Below are 17,498 nucleotides of genomic sequence, written 5' to 3'. Positions count from 1 at the left end.
GATGAATGTAATAGACAATTGATGCAATAATTAGAAAATTTGGGGAAGTTAAAGTTATTACCGTGTAAAAACCCTGTTTTGAGCCATATCAATTTTAATTCAAATTTGGTCATTTGTGAAACGTTAGTTTACAGAAGGTTTGTAGGCCTTAGAAAAGTTCAGATTTATTTTGCTAACGTCATAATTACGGTAATACACTAATTAGGTTATTCTACGCATAGATTAATGCTGTTGGAGCCTATTTTGGAGTAGATTAACTATGGTAACATTTTAAAATGACAAATGTATAGACTTTGATTAGTTGCAAAGGATGATCCACTTTGTTCTTGATTGACTAGTTGAAATGCAACTGTCATCCAATCGCTCCATTTTATGAAGTATTTATTGTACGTTAATGTTTAATCTTCTTTAGAAACTGAGGGGTAATCCTATCAATTTTACAGAATAAAAAGCCATTTGTATCTTTTAATTTTTGTGATTTGCGGGTAATATATTATCCATTGTATTCCATGATGTCTGTACGTGATAAATCAGCAATTGCCATTGTAAGCAAAAATCTGAATAATTTTGTCAATTGACCGATCACTCTAGCTGTCGATTTCGGCAGGGATACCTTAACCCAACTCATTATCACAGCTAAAAATTCTAAAATGTTAGTCAAGATTAAAAAATTGCTTTACAATAAGCGATTGAATTAGCAGAACAAGGAAGCAGTTCACTCTTTGTGGCTAATCCATTTTTTACTACAAAGAGCTACCATTTTCTTACTGCTTCCGATAGTCAGATATCTATTTCCATCAATAATTAGCACACTATTTCATGGGAATAGAATTATGTTAACATGTACATTTAGATGTTGTAAATAATTGAAATTAAGAGTTAAGACTAGAGCTATCGAGAGTTAAAATTGTGGTTTAAGAAAGTTAATGAAAGTTAGTATAATATAGGTCACTGATTTAGTAGAATGTTGGAACAATTTTATAAATTATAAATTTTATTATCATTACTTTCTTTTTCCCTGAATTTAGTTTAACAAACCTATAGAATGTTATGGCAGATTTTGGTTTTATTACTCAATCACCAATGTAATTGGTGATATAATTCCAAAGTGAAAAATTTACTTGGGGCACCACTCCTATTTTTATTATTTTCTAGTCTTATTATCGATACGCAGTACTGTATATAGTCAACATTTTCTTTAAAACTTAAATATTATAAGAGATTATTACACATGTACTATTACTTGAAAATAGTAGACTAACATGTTAGTGTAATTAAACTCGTCATTTCTACTATATTAATTGCAATATCAAATAGTACGTAAGTAAAAACTGTCTTGCTATTGCTATAGATCGTGAGATTCAAATCTATTTGTTCATAGTAAATTGAAATTGTTATCGGCCACTTAAAATGTTACACAGATATATCTAAAAGATGAATGTAGGTTTTGTTATTTCTGCTAAGATTATGATTTTAAAATACGAAATTAGTTATCCTGTAAAAATTTCTTAGTAATTCCTTTTAGCTATTTATTTTATAATAGTTTTCCTTTCATTAAGCAGTATCCCAAAGAATATAACGCCTTGTATATTTTGTTTCCATAGATACTGTTATGATAATATTTTAAGAATTAGATATTAGTATCCGTTCATCAACAAAAATAAAAGGCATCAATGCATAGTTGCTTTTAAGACGATATTCATCGGTATAAAGATGTGGTTATTCCGTTTGAAATCATTGTTAGTGGAAAATAAGATTGAAGAAATATTTAAGAAACAATAATTACGTGTAGCTGTTATGATTTCATGAGCCTAAGTCATCCATTCAAGAAAAATTGTGCTTTTAAATTATGAAGATTCGTGATAAGATCATATTTTTTTATTACCATTAAAACCATACCTTCATAAAATTGAAACTTACTCGAGCAGATTATTTTTGCTTCATCGTAGTAACAAAAGGAATGTTTTTGTCTTGAGTCGTGTAGATACAGCTAACTAGTTTTATATCCTACTATTATTTTCTCAAGCTAGTAATCGATATACTCATCAAGCTGATTTTACTCGAGTTATGATGTGATTTCATAGGCATTCATCACGCGGTAATGTAATTAAGATAAAGTTTATTCTATATTGTTATTATAGTTAGATCAATAATTAACATTAATCAGGTTTAATGAAGCCTTTTCTATAGGAAGGTGGCAGACTAAGATGACATGTATTATTTAATAATCAACAATAGTCACTCTGCATTTATTTCAATAGGTAATTGTAGAGTTGCATATTTGCAAACCGATCTCCTTACTGTTCCATAGTTATTGGAGAATAATTACGGCGAAGCCAATTCTCATCTATTGTTATAATTAATACAATCAATAACCAGATGCTGTCGAGAATAACGAATTTTTATTCACGTCGATAACGATAAGCAATAATATTTATTTTATCAGCAATGCAAGCCATTTAAGCATTTAATTTTATTTTCATTGTGCGAATACAGCCTGACACGGTTATATCGATTTACCTGTAGGCAGATTCATAAACGGTAGCTATTTTTAAATCATTTAACAGCTAGACACACTTTTTAAAAATTTTGCTAGAAATTATACTTATTAATTTGTAAAACGTTGAAATTATAAAAAGGATTTTAATCGATACCTGCCTAATAAAGTAAATTAAAAAGTCGCAAATATAAAACTTACTAGTTGTCAATTTTATTTTGGCGATCATAACATTATGACAGATCATATGTTATACTGTATAGTATGATTATAACTAAATAAGATCTTAGATAAAATAACATAAATTTGAATTTACTACATGATAAGGATATAAAAAATTAATCCTTCACAACTGCTTTGATTTATTCAAAAATATGAAAGGGCACCTTCATAACTTTATTTTAGCTGTAAAAATAGTAAAGTAAACATGAAACAGGAAATGCAGGAAATGTACAGAGAACATTTTATACGGTACCGGTACCTTTATACTAACAAATCATGCCTGCATATAAGGTACTTTATTTTAGAGTCAATATTTTAAATTTTCCTGAAACATATCATAAGTATAGGGAAAAAAATACCAGTAGATTACTTTAATTCAGATTTATTAAACCTACTAGATAGTCTAATTAAAATACCGCTGTTCTATATATGAGCATATACTAATATATTTTCTTATTTTTATTATCGTTTTAAATGCAGTTATCATCAATTCATAATGTAAAATGAATATTTGCGCCAACTTTTATTAGTTTTAACAGAGAGAAAAATGAGAAAAAGGACAGTTATAATTGACTCACGTGAAATATAACTAGGGGGCATTCTTATAACATATAGCACTGGCGATATTTATCTTCTATTTAAAAAGACTTATGTGTGAATTAAGTATAATTACTATTATTATCCGGTTAATATGTGTTCACGGTTGGCTGTACATCAATTATTACAATTTTATTTCATGCCAGAAAATAAAATTATTATTAATAAAAATAATTAAAATTAATCAAATTGTTAACTTAAATTTTAACTGTGAGATTGTGTATGCATTCCCTCGATGCATCTTCAGAACAAACAACTATCGAGGTTTTACCCGTTAGGATTTGATTTGTTCTCGAAAGTATTAATTAAAATACTAAAAGTGAAACAAAAACTATCTATAGTTGATATTGAAATTACATGTTCATATACCACAAATGAAAAATTGTGATCATTCCATTTTATTATGAGAAGTTTCCCTATCCATTGTTACTTATTGATCTAATTAATGATTAATAACTGGTAGCGATATCATTTCCTTTTAGAAAAATCAGTTTAAGCGAAATGAATCCACTTACATGTCCTACATCGTGACGTAATAGATAGTATAGAAGACAGTAAAACTATTATTATACAAAGTTATTGTGAAGAGCTTTGTTTACACTGAATTAAACTATATATATAAATTTTTTTCTACTAGGGCAACTAATCAATCAACCATCAATACAATCCAACAATTCTCAATTTGACCAGATTCTAAAACTGATAAAACCATTGAAACCACTGTTATTGGCATTATCCAATATTTTACATCTAATTTTATCATCTGTATGATAAATTGCAGCTTCATCATAGCATTTATAGCTCCCCTGTCTAATTTTTATTGACATATATTTAAAGTTTTCTCCATCTTCTGAATAAAAATGGATAATTCTTCTTATGATAAAATTACTAGCACACTGGTAACAACTGTATTTGATAATTCAACAATTTCAACTCCGCCTTTATTTGGTTCGGAGCAAATAGTATGGATGGTGATTGCCATTCCGACAATCATTACTAATTCGATATTATTGGGCTTAATCTTCTTTACCAATGATCTTAAAAAAGCAACCAATAGCTTTATGGCAAGTATGTCGGCTGTCGGTATACTGTGGGGTGCTTTCTATCTCTTACCACGCTGGAGCTTAATTAATTTTATACGTACGGATTGGTTATTTTGCTCGCTGTCACCCCAAATTGGTATCTTTTTAACAATTATAATCAATTTACATTTATGTCTGATTAGTATAGATAAATATATTGCAATTATTTATCCATTTGAGTATATAAGATGGGCTTCGACATTAAGTATATCGATCGCTATCGTCACTGTTTGGATATTGCCTTTAATTGTTGCTTTATTACCCCAAATGACATTTCGACAACTTAATTATAAGACATGTCATGTTCTTAATAGGCAAGATTTGACTTCTGAAAAGAACTATTTAATTGCTGTATTTTCAATCTTGTTTTTCATCCCTATAGCATGTATGGTATTGGCTTATGGTAATATCTTTATCGTTGCTAATAAACAACTAAAGCTCGATTTAGATCAGGATGCTGGTAAAAATAAACAATCAATTGTTATGAATATTAAAGCTGCACGTTATCTATCAATTATCGTTGGAGTATTTGTTGTTACATGGTTACCGTACGTCTCTTTTTTCTTCTCCATGTTTTTACAACCACGAAAAGAGTTATTTACGACATTTGTAACACTTCGCTATATTGCCTTCTGCTATCCAATGGTTAATCCAGTCTTGTATGGTTACTTCCATTATGATACAAGAAAAGGGTTCTTAAAGTGTATTGGTTATCGAAGAGCTGATCGTATCCAGCCTCTTCCTTCAGGAAGTGTGACGAACTCTCGTTATGCTTCACATGGTAAAGTTCGTTGGGTGTAAAAGATACGAATAATTTTCTTCGAAATAATTGCTACCTGTGTAAGAATTCTTCATGAATCAATTAAAATAATTTCAAAGAGATATAATTTGCAGCAGCTAGCATAACAAATTTTTAAAATATTCATCAACTTTTAACCAGTAACACTATTAGGATAGCATGTTAATCCTTCATTAACTATATTAAGATATCAAGCTAACAATATTACGTTTACAATACAAATGGATTAAAAATTTTTATTACTATAATTCGAACATTTCATGTATTGTTTATGGCAGTTGATTCTACATCAAAGGTATTTGTAAATGCTGTTGCTATTACGCTACCAATAATGATAACAACCGCATTTTTTCGTTCCGTCTATCAATTATTAATTATTACTCGTTAGCTACAACTTTTGATTACAAATATAGACCAAATGACAAAATATAAAATTACATGTTATGATTACTAAAATTGCTAACTTTATTGGTAACTAATATAGCTTCATAGTCATTATGAACTATTTAAAATTATATATCTTTACACATCTACTCTTCGATTAGATGTATCCAACGTAAATTTGATTTTGTTAGTGTCTTACAGTTTCAAATAAGGGTGAAAAAATCCGGAGTAAAATTTACGAATAATGATATGTCATCCTATCACCCTGTTAGTATCCGATTTTAGTAGTTGATAATTGAAAAGTATTATTCCTTATAACGTATACGGATATTAAACAACTAGATTTCATCGACTATAAAGGAATTTAATTTGCACATTAATTCTTCTATGTTGAAAGCTCTTAATCTACATGTAATGATTAAGGAATAACTTTTAATAATTTCTTACCTTATAACAATGTATAAACATCATATCCTCTATATCCGCCCTTATATACAACTATGTCGTCGATCCTAGTTATTATGCGTAGTAGCTGAGTATTTATAGCGCCGAAATCATGTATTGTACTTAAAAGTGGACTAAATTTTCGTTTTTGCGTCTATTGCAGTTTTTCGCTTTATTATCTCTTAATCTCTCATTATGTATAAATTATCCGATTTAAAATCAATTATTTCCCCAGATTTTTCATTTTTAATATATTAATACTTCGCAGTGGTGATTGTTGATGTAAGTAGATGATACTGGTGACATGCTAGATCTAAATACTACTGTAGTTACACTAATCCATCATCGTAGAATATTGTATCGAACAAGTAAATTATTTTCATTGGATCATATCTAACAAATTTTATGGTATTAAATTATTGTACCACACTTAATTCGATCATTTTTGTTTTAGTTGGCTTGTCTTTTGATCATTAATAATGTAATACTTAATATAATATTGAATTACTACAGTGACGCGACATCACAATTTTGACTCCATCGCTCCATAGTATGAATTGGACGCGATAAAGAGTTTATGAGCAAAATTGTCAATTAGATCTTCCCCAATTAGTAGATTCTCCTGATTTAATACCAGGTAAACATCTAGAAATGTGGAGGCTCAGTCAGGTATTTCGTGTATGTTAGTATGTTGATTTCGTTCAGAGAAATATTAGCTTGTTATTAAATAATTAGAACAATCCTGTAAAATTAAAATCTGATCATTTCCAATAAACTATATTATTAAAGAGCAAGGATTTTTGTATTAAGATGGGTAATCGGCGATATCTTTCAAATTGATGGACCGATACAAATTATAAGTCATCATCTGGAATGTAATTGCTCTATGATATGCATTACTGTTACCGTAGATAAACGTTTATGAATGCGACCGTAATTATCCTTATGACCTCATGAGACAACGTTTTACTAGTTTGGTACTAGATCATTAGATAAGCGTTAGTGTGTCATTATCGATTGTTATAATACTGTCAGTATCGGAGAGCATAAATCTCATAATTTATTAATCAACTAGTCCAACTCGCACACCTAGCTGTGCATTAAATATAAATAATTACCCCAGGTATGCAACTATGTGTCTAAAACACTGGCACATATATTGAAATCTTGTAGACCTGAAGATCTGAAGTCCTATCCTGATCTAGCGCAAATTATCCAGTACAGATGCTTAGTAAGACTATTCAGATTTGGTTAAATTCTTATAGCAATTACATAGCACACAGTTCATAAAAAAGATAAGACTTATTAATATTTTTAGCTGACGAATTTTACTATTATTCTTTAATTACAGTACTATTCTGGCCTCAACTATATATTTTACAGTCACATCAGGTCAATGACCTTGACTGATCGCATACTTACAGAGTGAGATTTCTTAAAGTCAGATTTTGGTCAATTGCGTCATTTTAAATAATTTTAAATATTTCATTATCTACAATATTATCGAGTCATTGACTCATTGTCATAACCCTCTCTTGTAGCAAAGATTTTGTAAATAACTATAGCGTAGGTACAATAACTCGGGCTACTTCCCCAGTTTTTCCAGTCTCTATGCGAGCGATATATGAGAACTCGATTTTCGGCTGCACTTCACAGACAACTGAATAATTACTACACTTTTCTTTACATTAAGACTCCTGAACGCTTCTTAAGTAATTTCTACTTTTATTTTATAACCATACGCGCTTCAATAGATTTCTACAGTAAATTCTAGCGTTAACTAAAACTTAGAGTGTTGAAATACTCATCCTCAGTTCATATACGGTTCGATTATATTACTAGAGCCTAGTACGCTTTTCAACCTACAGTAAATTAACTCGTAGCAGTTTATGTTTTATATCACAATTCTACCACTAAAGAATTAACTACAAGCCTAGCAAAATTGAACGTAACACATGACCTTATCTAGACTACTTTACTAACTGGTAACGCAGTACCATAACTGTTATATACTCGAATTAAAAAAAATAAGAGATAACAGCATGATCGATTAGTTGCCATTTGGTATATTTATTCGCAGTAATTTTGAATAAGGTTGATAATTTATTTTTTCAGTTATGTAATCAATCATCGGGCTATCAGTCTAGAGTCGAAGCTTACTAATAGCCTTTGTGATGCAGTCTCATTTAGATTTCTGATTATCAATGAAACCAGTTAGCGAATGAAATAGATAGCTATATATGTTATTAATAGCAGTTGATATGCGAATTCAAAATCAATATCGTCCAAAATCCTGTGTTTACTATAGTGTCAATTTTTAGTGCCATTACAGCATATTCGTACTACCATTATATCGAAGTAGAGTGTATAATCGTAAAGTTTCCACCAGTCAATAACATAATATTCTATTTATAGAAAATATTGCTTGAAATAGGCGCAGACTTTATCGAAATTAGATATTTATCCTGCCTAAAGATTTATTACTGAGTAAATACCGATAATTCATTTTCATGATGTGGTTTAACAGTCTCTATTTCCTTTTATTGAAATTTCGATTTATTTAAATGGCAGCCGATAGTGATTATATTTAGCCTATGATAGCATTTTATAAAATTGTTATATTTGAAAAATAACATCGTCTATCAAATTTCGAAATATCATTTTTACGTTATAACGGTAGGCATGCTAGTTATAATACTTTCAGATAAATATAAGCTATCAGGTAAATATCCTAGTAAGACCTTGAGCTACTTTTATAAACTGAAGAATCAGGAGGTTTTATAGCGCATAGTAGAATAAATACAGAAATAAAATATAGTGAAAACTATAATAAAATATAGTAAAATAAGTCTGCCATCGGTTTGGCAACTTAATACTGTAAACATTTTCATCGTAAAGGAGCATATCAGCTTTCATCATTATTAGTGTTGTATTGAATCAAACGAAAACGATAATATACTTGTAAGCTGTAAAAATAGCCAAAGCTACCCATTTAGAAAATAAAATTAGTATAATCTCTATAATAATGTTAGAAATTACTATTCTTACTAATTTTTTTAACGAGAAAGTATATTATTATCAATAGTACAACAATACTTAGTGATCATGTGTGAAACATCATCACATTTTCTGTTCTTCTGGTGCTAGACAAATTTGACACGGTGGTCTGATGATTCATTCGGTATTAACTCTGTCTTACCCTATCTAATACATACTCTGCTAGAGCTCTCCAATTAGTTGTTTAAACAGAAATTTCCTAAATATACTAATTAGATGTGACATTACTAATATTAACTAATCAAGCTGGTTTAGTATTACTATAAAATTGCAGTCTCATAGCCATTAGATAGATAATCTTTGGAAATAGGTAGAAACAAGACTTCTGAATGAAATTAATCACATATTTAAATACTCTAATACGCCATAAAGAATATGAGTGAATTATATTACTCTTCTAATACCAGATTTCCGTTACTATTTGTAGTCCTTGTTAAGTTATTGGAATAGAATATTACTGTAAAGCATCAACCATGCTTTACTATATCTTAGATTAAATCTGAAATCCAAGTTTTACATTGCATGAATATACCACGAAACGCATACTCTTATACAGTATTATTGGGACCAAATGTATTAAAATTCAAATCTAAAGTAAACGTCAGCGGATAGTAATAGCTTTCATTATAATTTACTAGGAGTCTAATGTTAATGGAGGAAAAGAACTAATAATAACAGAAAGAGCTTGCTTTATATACAACCGAAGGAAACATCCTCTACTATCTTACAAGCAACTATAACTTCTTAACTAGTACAGTAGCGGCTTCTGACTCCAACATGCTGCATATTACTAACAACCATCTACTTTTCCATATGCAGTATAGATAAAAACTGATTATCTTATTTATGTACTTTTACTCGATAACGTTATTATTATCATCAAGACAGAGAAGATATCTCTACCATTATAGGATCTCTTATACTAACCTTAATAGCTATTTAAGTCATTTAATCTTGCTAACGTTATAGGGGCATTGAGTAAAGTGACTTGCTATGCTATAATATACTGTTAAATATGTTATATGAAACATCCTAAATGGAAAAAGATTTCAGCTAATCAATTATAGAATTAATACAGTAATTGCTATCATCAGCAGTTAACAAGTGATCTTACAGTACAAAATAGAACTCAAAATTTACAAAGTCTTGATTCGTTTAATGAGATACCGATGCATTAGCCATGAAGGTGATCCCAGCCTTACTAGAATTATTTTAGATTGATATGATATACTGTAGATAATTCTGATAAAGGTATAATACTGTACACGAGTAGCTTGAAAAATGAGATAGTTACGTCCTTTAACATTTCTATCTTGTAGTTGCAATAAATATTAATTAATATACAGTAGTATTGATAAATTAGGTAATTACGCCATTTACGATTAGATAAAGATGAGATAGTTATATTTGCAAAGGTATTGAGTATCTGAGTTAAAATAGTTTAGAAAGTGTACACCAAAGAAATGATAATGTCGTTACTATATGTTATGGTATATACACTTAGTTTTCTACTAGTATTCCGTTAAGAGTTTGGCAACCTTATTGCTAGTTTAGCGCGAACTTTTAAATTTAACTTTTCAGTAAAACTAGAATGAGAGTGTTTACAAGATATAGCACAGAGACAAATGGTAACATAGTATTCTACAGTATTACAGTATTACATTGTACAAATAAATTTTAAGTAGTAGCGAAATTTCAAAATTAAATATTGCTACTTAAGGTTCAATCTTGGATAGTAGTATTTAATCAAATATTTTATAAATTACGTACAATTTGGATTCTATTCTTCGTTCTTTATATTTCATTTTATGACGTATCTTTATACTATATGTAAAAATTATGTGAGAACTAGTTTGCAAAATTGCTTTATTTCCGTTTGTTAGATTTTGATCAAATATCCTATACTGATTGATATCGTGTTGTAAGATAGTGTAATATTGTATTCTAAGTTGATGATATATTTAGTAATGTCTACCATAGTTATTGTGTTCAACATGTGATAGATATTCTCGTTAGAGGCTTAATTATTAAATATAGCTAGCTTAGTAACTGCAATCCTTTTAAAGAGGAGCGCTACAGTGCTCACACTAGAGCTTCACATGAAAGGTGTAAACTACCCTGTATTTGAGATGCTAATACTGAAGTGTGTAGTAAGTAAGGTGCTAAGACTGTAAGCGCGGAAAAGTATATAAGCGAGTAGTTTAGCATAGTAAATAATACTAATATTCTTTAATAATAATAATAATAATAATAATAATAATAATAATATTCTTTCTTGTTACAGGTCCTCAGCTAATCGATTACGTTGCATCTTCGTAAACGAGGTTTTGTTCAATAAATCTTAATTTTCTAAAGTTTTGAAGATTCTTGATCTATCAACCTCACACGTGTATACTTTGGCCGTTTTAAATGTATTAGATGATGGCCTTTCCGACATGAAATATCGATAACAATATGCAAATATATGTGAATAGAAATCGTTATCACATAACAACACCCATAAGATTTCAAATATTTGTAGTGCGAATAAGCTGGGTGGTAGTGAAGAAACCATGAGAGTGTGTTTTCAATGAAATGATTTTTGATTTGTATATAATTTGTTCTTGGTCATTTTGTCGATATTTGAGGTTCTTGTTTCTTTGCCGTTGCTAAGTGCAAGAAATCAAATAAGTCAATATATCATAACCAATTAACTAATTTAAAATCGTCTATACTTTGCCTTTATTGTTGCTCTACGTAATAGTCTCAGTATTGCATCCATTACTTTTATACTGCATAATATTTTAAGGACATCTGTTTAAATTTTTATGTATTTTTTCTCATAGTAAAATGTGTAAATTGATACTGTCACATAATATAGAAATAAGAACACACATAGCTTAAAATAAAAACGGATCCCTTATATCTTTGAACAATGCCGAAATTGTCAAAAATTTCACAATACGCCTATACTCTTTGAAATAATTAATAGCAGGCAAATTAATAACTCTAATTAATTGTACGTTGGTTTCAAAATTTTATTGAATTGTATCGTGCTAGCGTAATATTATGTCATTGTTACGAAATAATACAGTTGTTGTAGACATAGTATCGATAAGATCTATCATATTGAAGAAGCCTGTTTATTCAGTATATTTCTGCAGTTGTTCTGTAATGATGACGATTAAGTCCTAGATAGCATATCTAAGAAAATAAGTTGTTATCTTATTATGAATAAGATAAGATTGTCGTTAACATTCATGGTATGTCCGTTATTGCACATTACTGGTAATTGTCTCTTATATATAACGGCTCCTAACGCATAATAAAGTTAGTTCGGTACTTAAGCTCTATTGGACTCGTGATTGTTCAGTACTCAAGCCCTACTGGACTATTAAATTATTGTTACGATAAACTAGAAAGTGTAACAGTCATATTAAAATATCAGATAGCTTCTTTCATTCTATTTGAAATAGGATTGATTTTCCGACATTTTAGGTAATCAATTGAAAAGATAGTATTAAAATAGCTAGCATTTAATATTTCATGGGTAAAGGTTATCATATTTCAAATGTTACCGGATTAGCATGAATTGAAGAGTTGGCTGTTGCTAAGGTAATATTTAGTTACTGTAAGAAAGCAGTGATCAATAAAACCATTATTATTCTTAATTTTACAGCAATATCTTTAATAGATAATGAAAAATTTAGATAAAGGGTACATTTTAGATTCAGTTTCGCTTTTTGATAATAATTGTCTACCTCTAAATAAAGTCGCTGATTATCGTAAAATAATGATCAAACCTTTAGAATTCTAATGAAATATTATAAAATATGACAAATTCTGAAAATAAAATTTAACGGTATTAGCTTATTAATATTTATGCTAATCTTGCTGATACGTAATAGCTCTAAGCCGTATTGGAAACAGGCATAACGATAGAATAAACTGAATTATTTTCAGCTCTATTTAAATCCTTTCCATAACCTAACCTTCATCACGATTCTGATAATTTAACACTATGGTCTCCGATTTTTTTTAATTATTGGTAGTCTTTTTTTAAAATAATACGTTTCGCAGCGATATCATCTCAAAACTAGCGTACTATATAAAATTCGTCTAATAAAAGTCGCTATAAAATGTTTTATTTAATTGATTATAGCGCATGATTATCTAATTTTAGCACGTAGAAATTGTCTATCTGAAACGTCAGCATATTTCCATAACGCTGATAAAGTAATTACTTTAGGTACATTAGCTGATAATTTATTTTTACTTATGCTTTTTATAAGCTTAAAAGTAATTCCTTCCATAACAAACGCTACTAATTGGAAAGTTCAAAAGTACTTCGTATAGCTTTATCTATAGTAAATTAAACACTTCTGATCTGCTTTTTGAATGACCTTAGATTATGTCTGGAGCAGAATTATAGGGAGTTTAAGGCCAACTCTTTGTTCATAAGCTATTGACATGCTATAATATCATATTAATATTTTAATCTATTATTTATATTAGAGATCAACCTAATCTAAATGATTTATAACAGAAAAACTATTTATTGCCTAGTACAGTATGTAAGAAATATACAGGTGGCGTTACAATTGCTTTTTCATTCTGTGACGCAAATACATTAATGCTTTCTATCTATATTTTATTATTATACAGTAGATTCCAATATCACACGTAAATGATTAAACACAACAGATATTTTGACTTTTTTCAGATTTAAAATTTAATTATGTCTAGTCTTAATGTAATTTTTCTTTTTATACCATATCAATTCTAAGTTCTATTTTATATGTGAGATTAATATGTTATATCTAGAAAATGATCAAATTCAAAAACAAGTTTAAAAATAAGGGAATAATAATATGATAATTACTACGGAAGAAGGTAATTGATCGATATTTAAGAACACCTGCTGTTCTTCGAAAGGACCTTGTACTTATGAATGCTATGACCAGACGTATTCATACATGGTCTATATAACATATATTTCTTATATATTGTTACAGCGATCAAGGTAGCAAGGGCATTTCACATAGTAGCAAATACAGCATTATTATTTGTGATTTGATGAAACGTAGACACCTGGTGGCAACATGATCTAATGTGTTACAGGCAGTAATAGAGAGTAATCAGTAACTATAATTTTCCGTATATAAAAAGTTGAGATTAATAGTGTCTTTTGAAATTTTATTCTTTGAAATTATCTCTAATTTAGTCTGTCTTGCAATTCTCTGACAGATTACAAATTGAGATTTATTCATTTACAAAGGTATCGGATCCGCACTGTTGCAGCAATGGCGTCTCGTTTGATGAGGAATTAAAATTGAAGTGTGAGTGTTACAAGTAAGCACGTTATCTTTGATTGCCTTTCGTCATGAATTAAACTTTATAAACCTTGTGCATGCAATAACTATTTAAATTTGGTTGATACTAGTTGTAAGAATACAAGAATAGTAGATAGATGTTTTATTTATATAGACGGTTAACACTTTCTTATGACTTCCTAGGTTGATCAGCGGTAACTTACAGTTGGTTTATTTCGAGAAGGTACGATAATTTTATTGATTTCTTCGTTCGCATGACTAGCTTACCGTTGTTGCCTTATCAAATTAAAAATGAAGAAATTAGTGTAATGTTGATTTAACTTCCACAGCGGTAGCTATATTGATTGATTTCTACTTTATTACCGACATCTTACCACCATAAAGACGTAATGCCTTGTTAAAGTAAAATAAAATTTCGTTATATCATGCATACCATACCAACGCGAATACTTCTCTAATTTCATTTATATCCTATGGATGTTTACTGTATGCTTTTCGTATTACTATTTCATAATGTAAGCTCTGTTAAATCGATTATTAAATTAGCATTTTAATTATTTCCTGTATTTCTGCCTTTTTTTAACTGTAGATTTATAGCAAAATATCTAATCTATCCATTAACAACGATAGTTCCTCTTAAAATCGACGATGATTTCTAGTGCTTCAATCAATGCAACGATAAACAGTAGGACTCCGCCAGTTAAACAACCTTATACATGGGATGAAGAACAATATATTCTTTTAGTTGTTGCCATATTAACAATTGTTAATAATGCAATTTTGTTATGCGTTATTTTGTTTCATCGAAATCTATGGAAAGCTACTAACGTCATAATTATAAGCATGTCCACTGCAGCAATACTTTGGGCGTCATTATATCTTATTCCACGATTTGTTCGAAAAGATGTTCGCTTTAATAATTCAATTTTTTGTACATTGTTGCCGCAATTTTACGTATTGTTCGATGTAGCAGTATGTCTTCATTTGTGTTTAATAAGCTATGAAAAATATTATGCTATCCTTTTCCCATTTCGTTATATTGAAGATATAACTATTAGATCATCAGTAATTGCTATCTCAATATCATGGTTAATCGCTTTAATTGCAGCTGCAGCTCCATTTTGGTCACATCGTTATTTTCTAAAAGGTTTATGTGTTGTACGTAATATATTTAAAGAGGAGTCAGAGCTAGCTTACTATTTAGTCATTTATTGTGTAGTATTCTTTTTACCTTTAGTATCAATGCTGATTGTCTATGGTCATATCTTCATTATTGCTAACAGGCATATTAGAAAATTTAATATTGGCCGTCAAAATGTGTCTAAGCGTACGCTAGTAAGAAATGTTCGAGCTGCTCGTTATATGGCTGTAGTTGTATGTGCTTTTACTGTTATGTGTTTACCCTATCATATCTTCTTTTTTGTCCATTTCTTTCGAATACCATTAGACTTAACTGATCACATGAAAGGGCTACGTTATCTTTCTTTTTCGTATATGTTTATCAATCCAGTCATGTATGGCTACTTAAACCCGGAAATTAGAAAAACCTTTGTTAAACATGTTTGTAAGGAGAGTTTTCAGTTTCAAAGATCGGTTAGAAGTAAGAAGCAAGTATCTCCCACAAGCCGTTCTCCTCCTATAAGCTCATTTACTACTGTACGGAATGGTACAAGTTTAAATTAAATTTAATGGTTTCAATTCTCCTTTTACTGCACTTTCATATATTGAACTTTTGAGAAAATTAAATTAAACAGAACAAGTAATTTAATGATATTGCATGTCTATGTTGCCCTGTCATTCATATATTAACTACAAGTAACTTCTTTCAACGTTTAAAAATGATAAATGCTTTTCGGCCATGATGTAGAAAATCAGCCTGTATCCTACTAAGTTATTTTATTACACTAATTTATTTATAATTTAACGCAGTAATCTAGTGTATCATCAGCTGGTAATAATTCGAGATTGCCCGTAGAAATTCGCATTTTATGTATAGGGATTTGTTTCAAATGTATTTACGAAAATCGTGGTTAATATGAATTATTAATTCTATCGTAAATTATTCCTGACTATAGTGCATTTCAAAAGAAATTATAACATTATGACATTTTTTTATCGTCCGAATTCACGGACCAATCTAGCCGGTGTCATTCAGAAACGATCTAGAACTAGATCAAGATGTTTACAAATTACAAGTGTTTTATGATATTTACTTCTTTTTAACATATTTTACTGTATATATGGTATAATACTGTAGTCAATATGCATAAATTGCAAGGGAAGTTATGCTACATTATATTGCACTACATGTATTAAGATTCATTAAATTGGCATCATTAACCGTAGCTAATTTAAAGTGCACATAAAATGATGACTATTTACTCACAACTTGTTATGACTAGAGTTGATAAAATTACATAACATACAGTAAGATTATCTTTGATCTCTGTTTATGTCGCATATCATATCGTAACCTTTAGCTTTAACTTAGGTGTGATATTAATAAAGTATGACTATCATGTAAGACATATATATGCGTACGATAGACTGAAATTGCTTGTGGTGTTTCAAATATCAGAAATTAGGTGTTGATGGTGGCTAAAATAAGAATCTGAAGGGAGTCAATATCAACAAGCCCGATAATAACTTAGTGGACTTTGACATCCATTGGATAAGTTCATTGCAATAAATATTGCTTGGTATTAGTTGCAGCTTATCAAATCATTTTAAAAATCTTGATTAATGAAACTGTGAAGGCATTGATAGGATAACTTTGTTTGCTGTTCATTATAATTCAACATAGACTAAGCACGTTAGGTATAGTCGTCTTGAATTAAGTCGATCTTTATCCTTTTAGCGCCATTGATATGCCATACGGGTATTGACGTATAACAATTAAAAATCGAGTAAATTTTGACAGTATCTTGATTATCATGATGAATATATATTGGTTAGTACTAAATGTAGCCCATCAAATCAATTTAAAATCTTGATAAGTGAAATTACGAAGGTGTTGGTGGGATGACTTTATTGTTGAATGTTATTGTTCAACATAAGCACAGAAGACATTATAGAGGTAGAGGGAAAATTTATGTAGAGGTATC

General features: G+C 29.5%; 2 protein-coding genes across 2 annotated transcripts; both read left to right on the top strand.

The window, feature by feature from the left end:
- Positions 1–4,176: 4,176 nt before the first annotated feature.
- On the top strand, positions 4,177–5,199 carry TRIADDRAFT_54537 (uncharacterized protein; the record flags this gene model as incomplete). The annotated part of the gene is made up of 1 exon (XM_002110986.1): positions 4,177–5,199. The coding sequence occupies one exon, from the start codon at positions 4,177–4,179 to the stop codon at positions 5,197–5,199; it is 1,023 nt and encodes a 340-aa protein (XP_002111022.1).
- Positions 5,200–14,037: 8,838 nt separating this feature from the next.
- On the top strand, positions 14,038–16,077 carry TRIADDRAFT_54536 (uncharacterized protein; the record flags this gene model as incomplete). The annotated part of the gene is made up of 4 exons (XM_002110985.1): positions 14,038–14,084; positions 14,309–14,413; positions 14,578–14,617; positions 15,025–16,077. 4 exons carry the CDS (start codon positions 14,038–14,040, stop codon positions 16,075–16,077), a joined length of 1,245 nt encoding a protein of 414 aa, XP_002111021.1.
- Positions 16,078–17,498: the final 1,421 nt, after the last annotated feature.

Source organism: Trichoplax adhaerens, genomic scaffold (genome assembly GCF_000150275.1).
Source record: "Trichoplax adhaerens TRIADscaffold_3 genomic scaffold, whole genome shotgun sequence".
Taxonomy (NCBI): domain Eukaryota; kingdom Metazoa; phylum Placozoa; class Uniplacotomia; order Trichoplacea; family Trichoplacidae; genus Trichoplax; species Trichoplax adhaerens.
The sequence above is the reverse complement of the archived record's forward strand: the minus strand, read 5'-3'. Positions and strand labels throughout refer to the sequence as shown.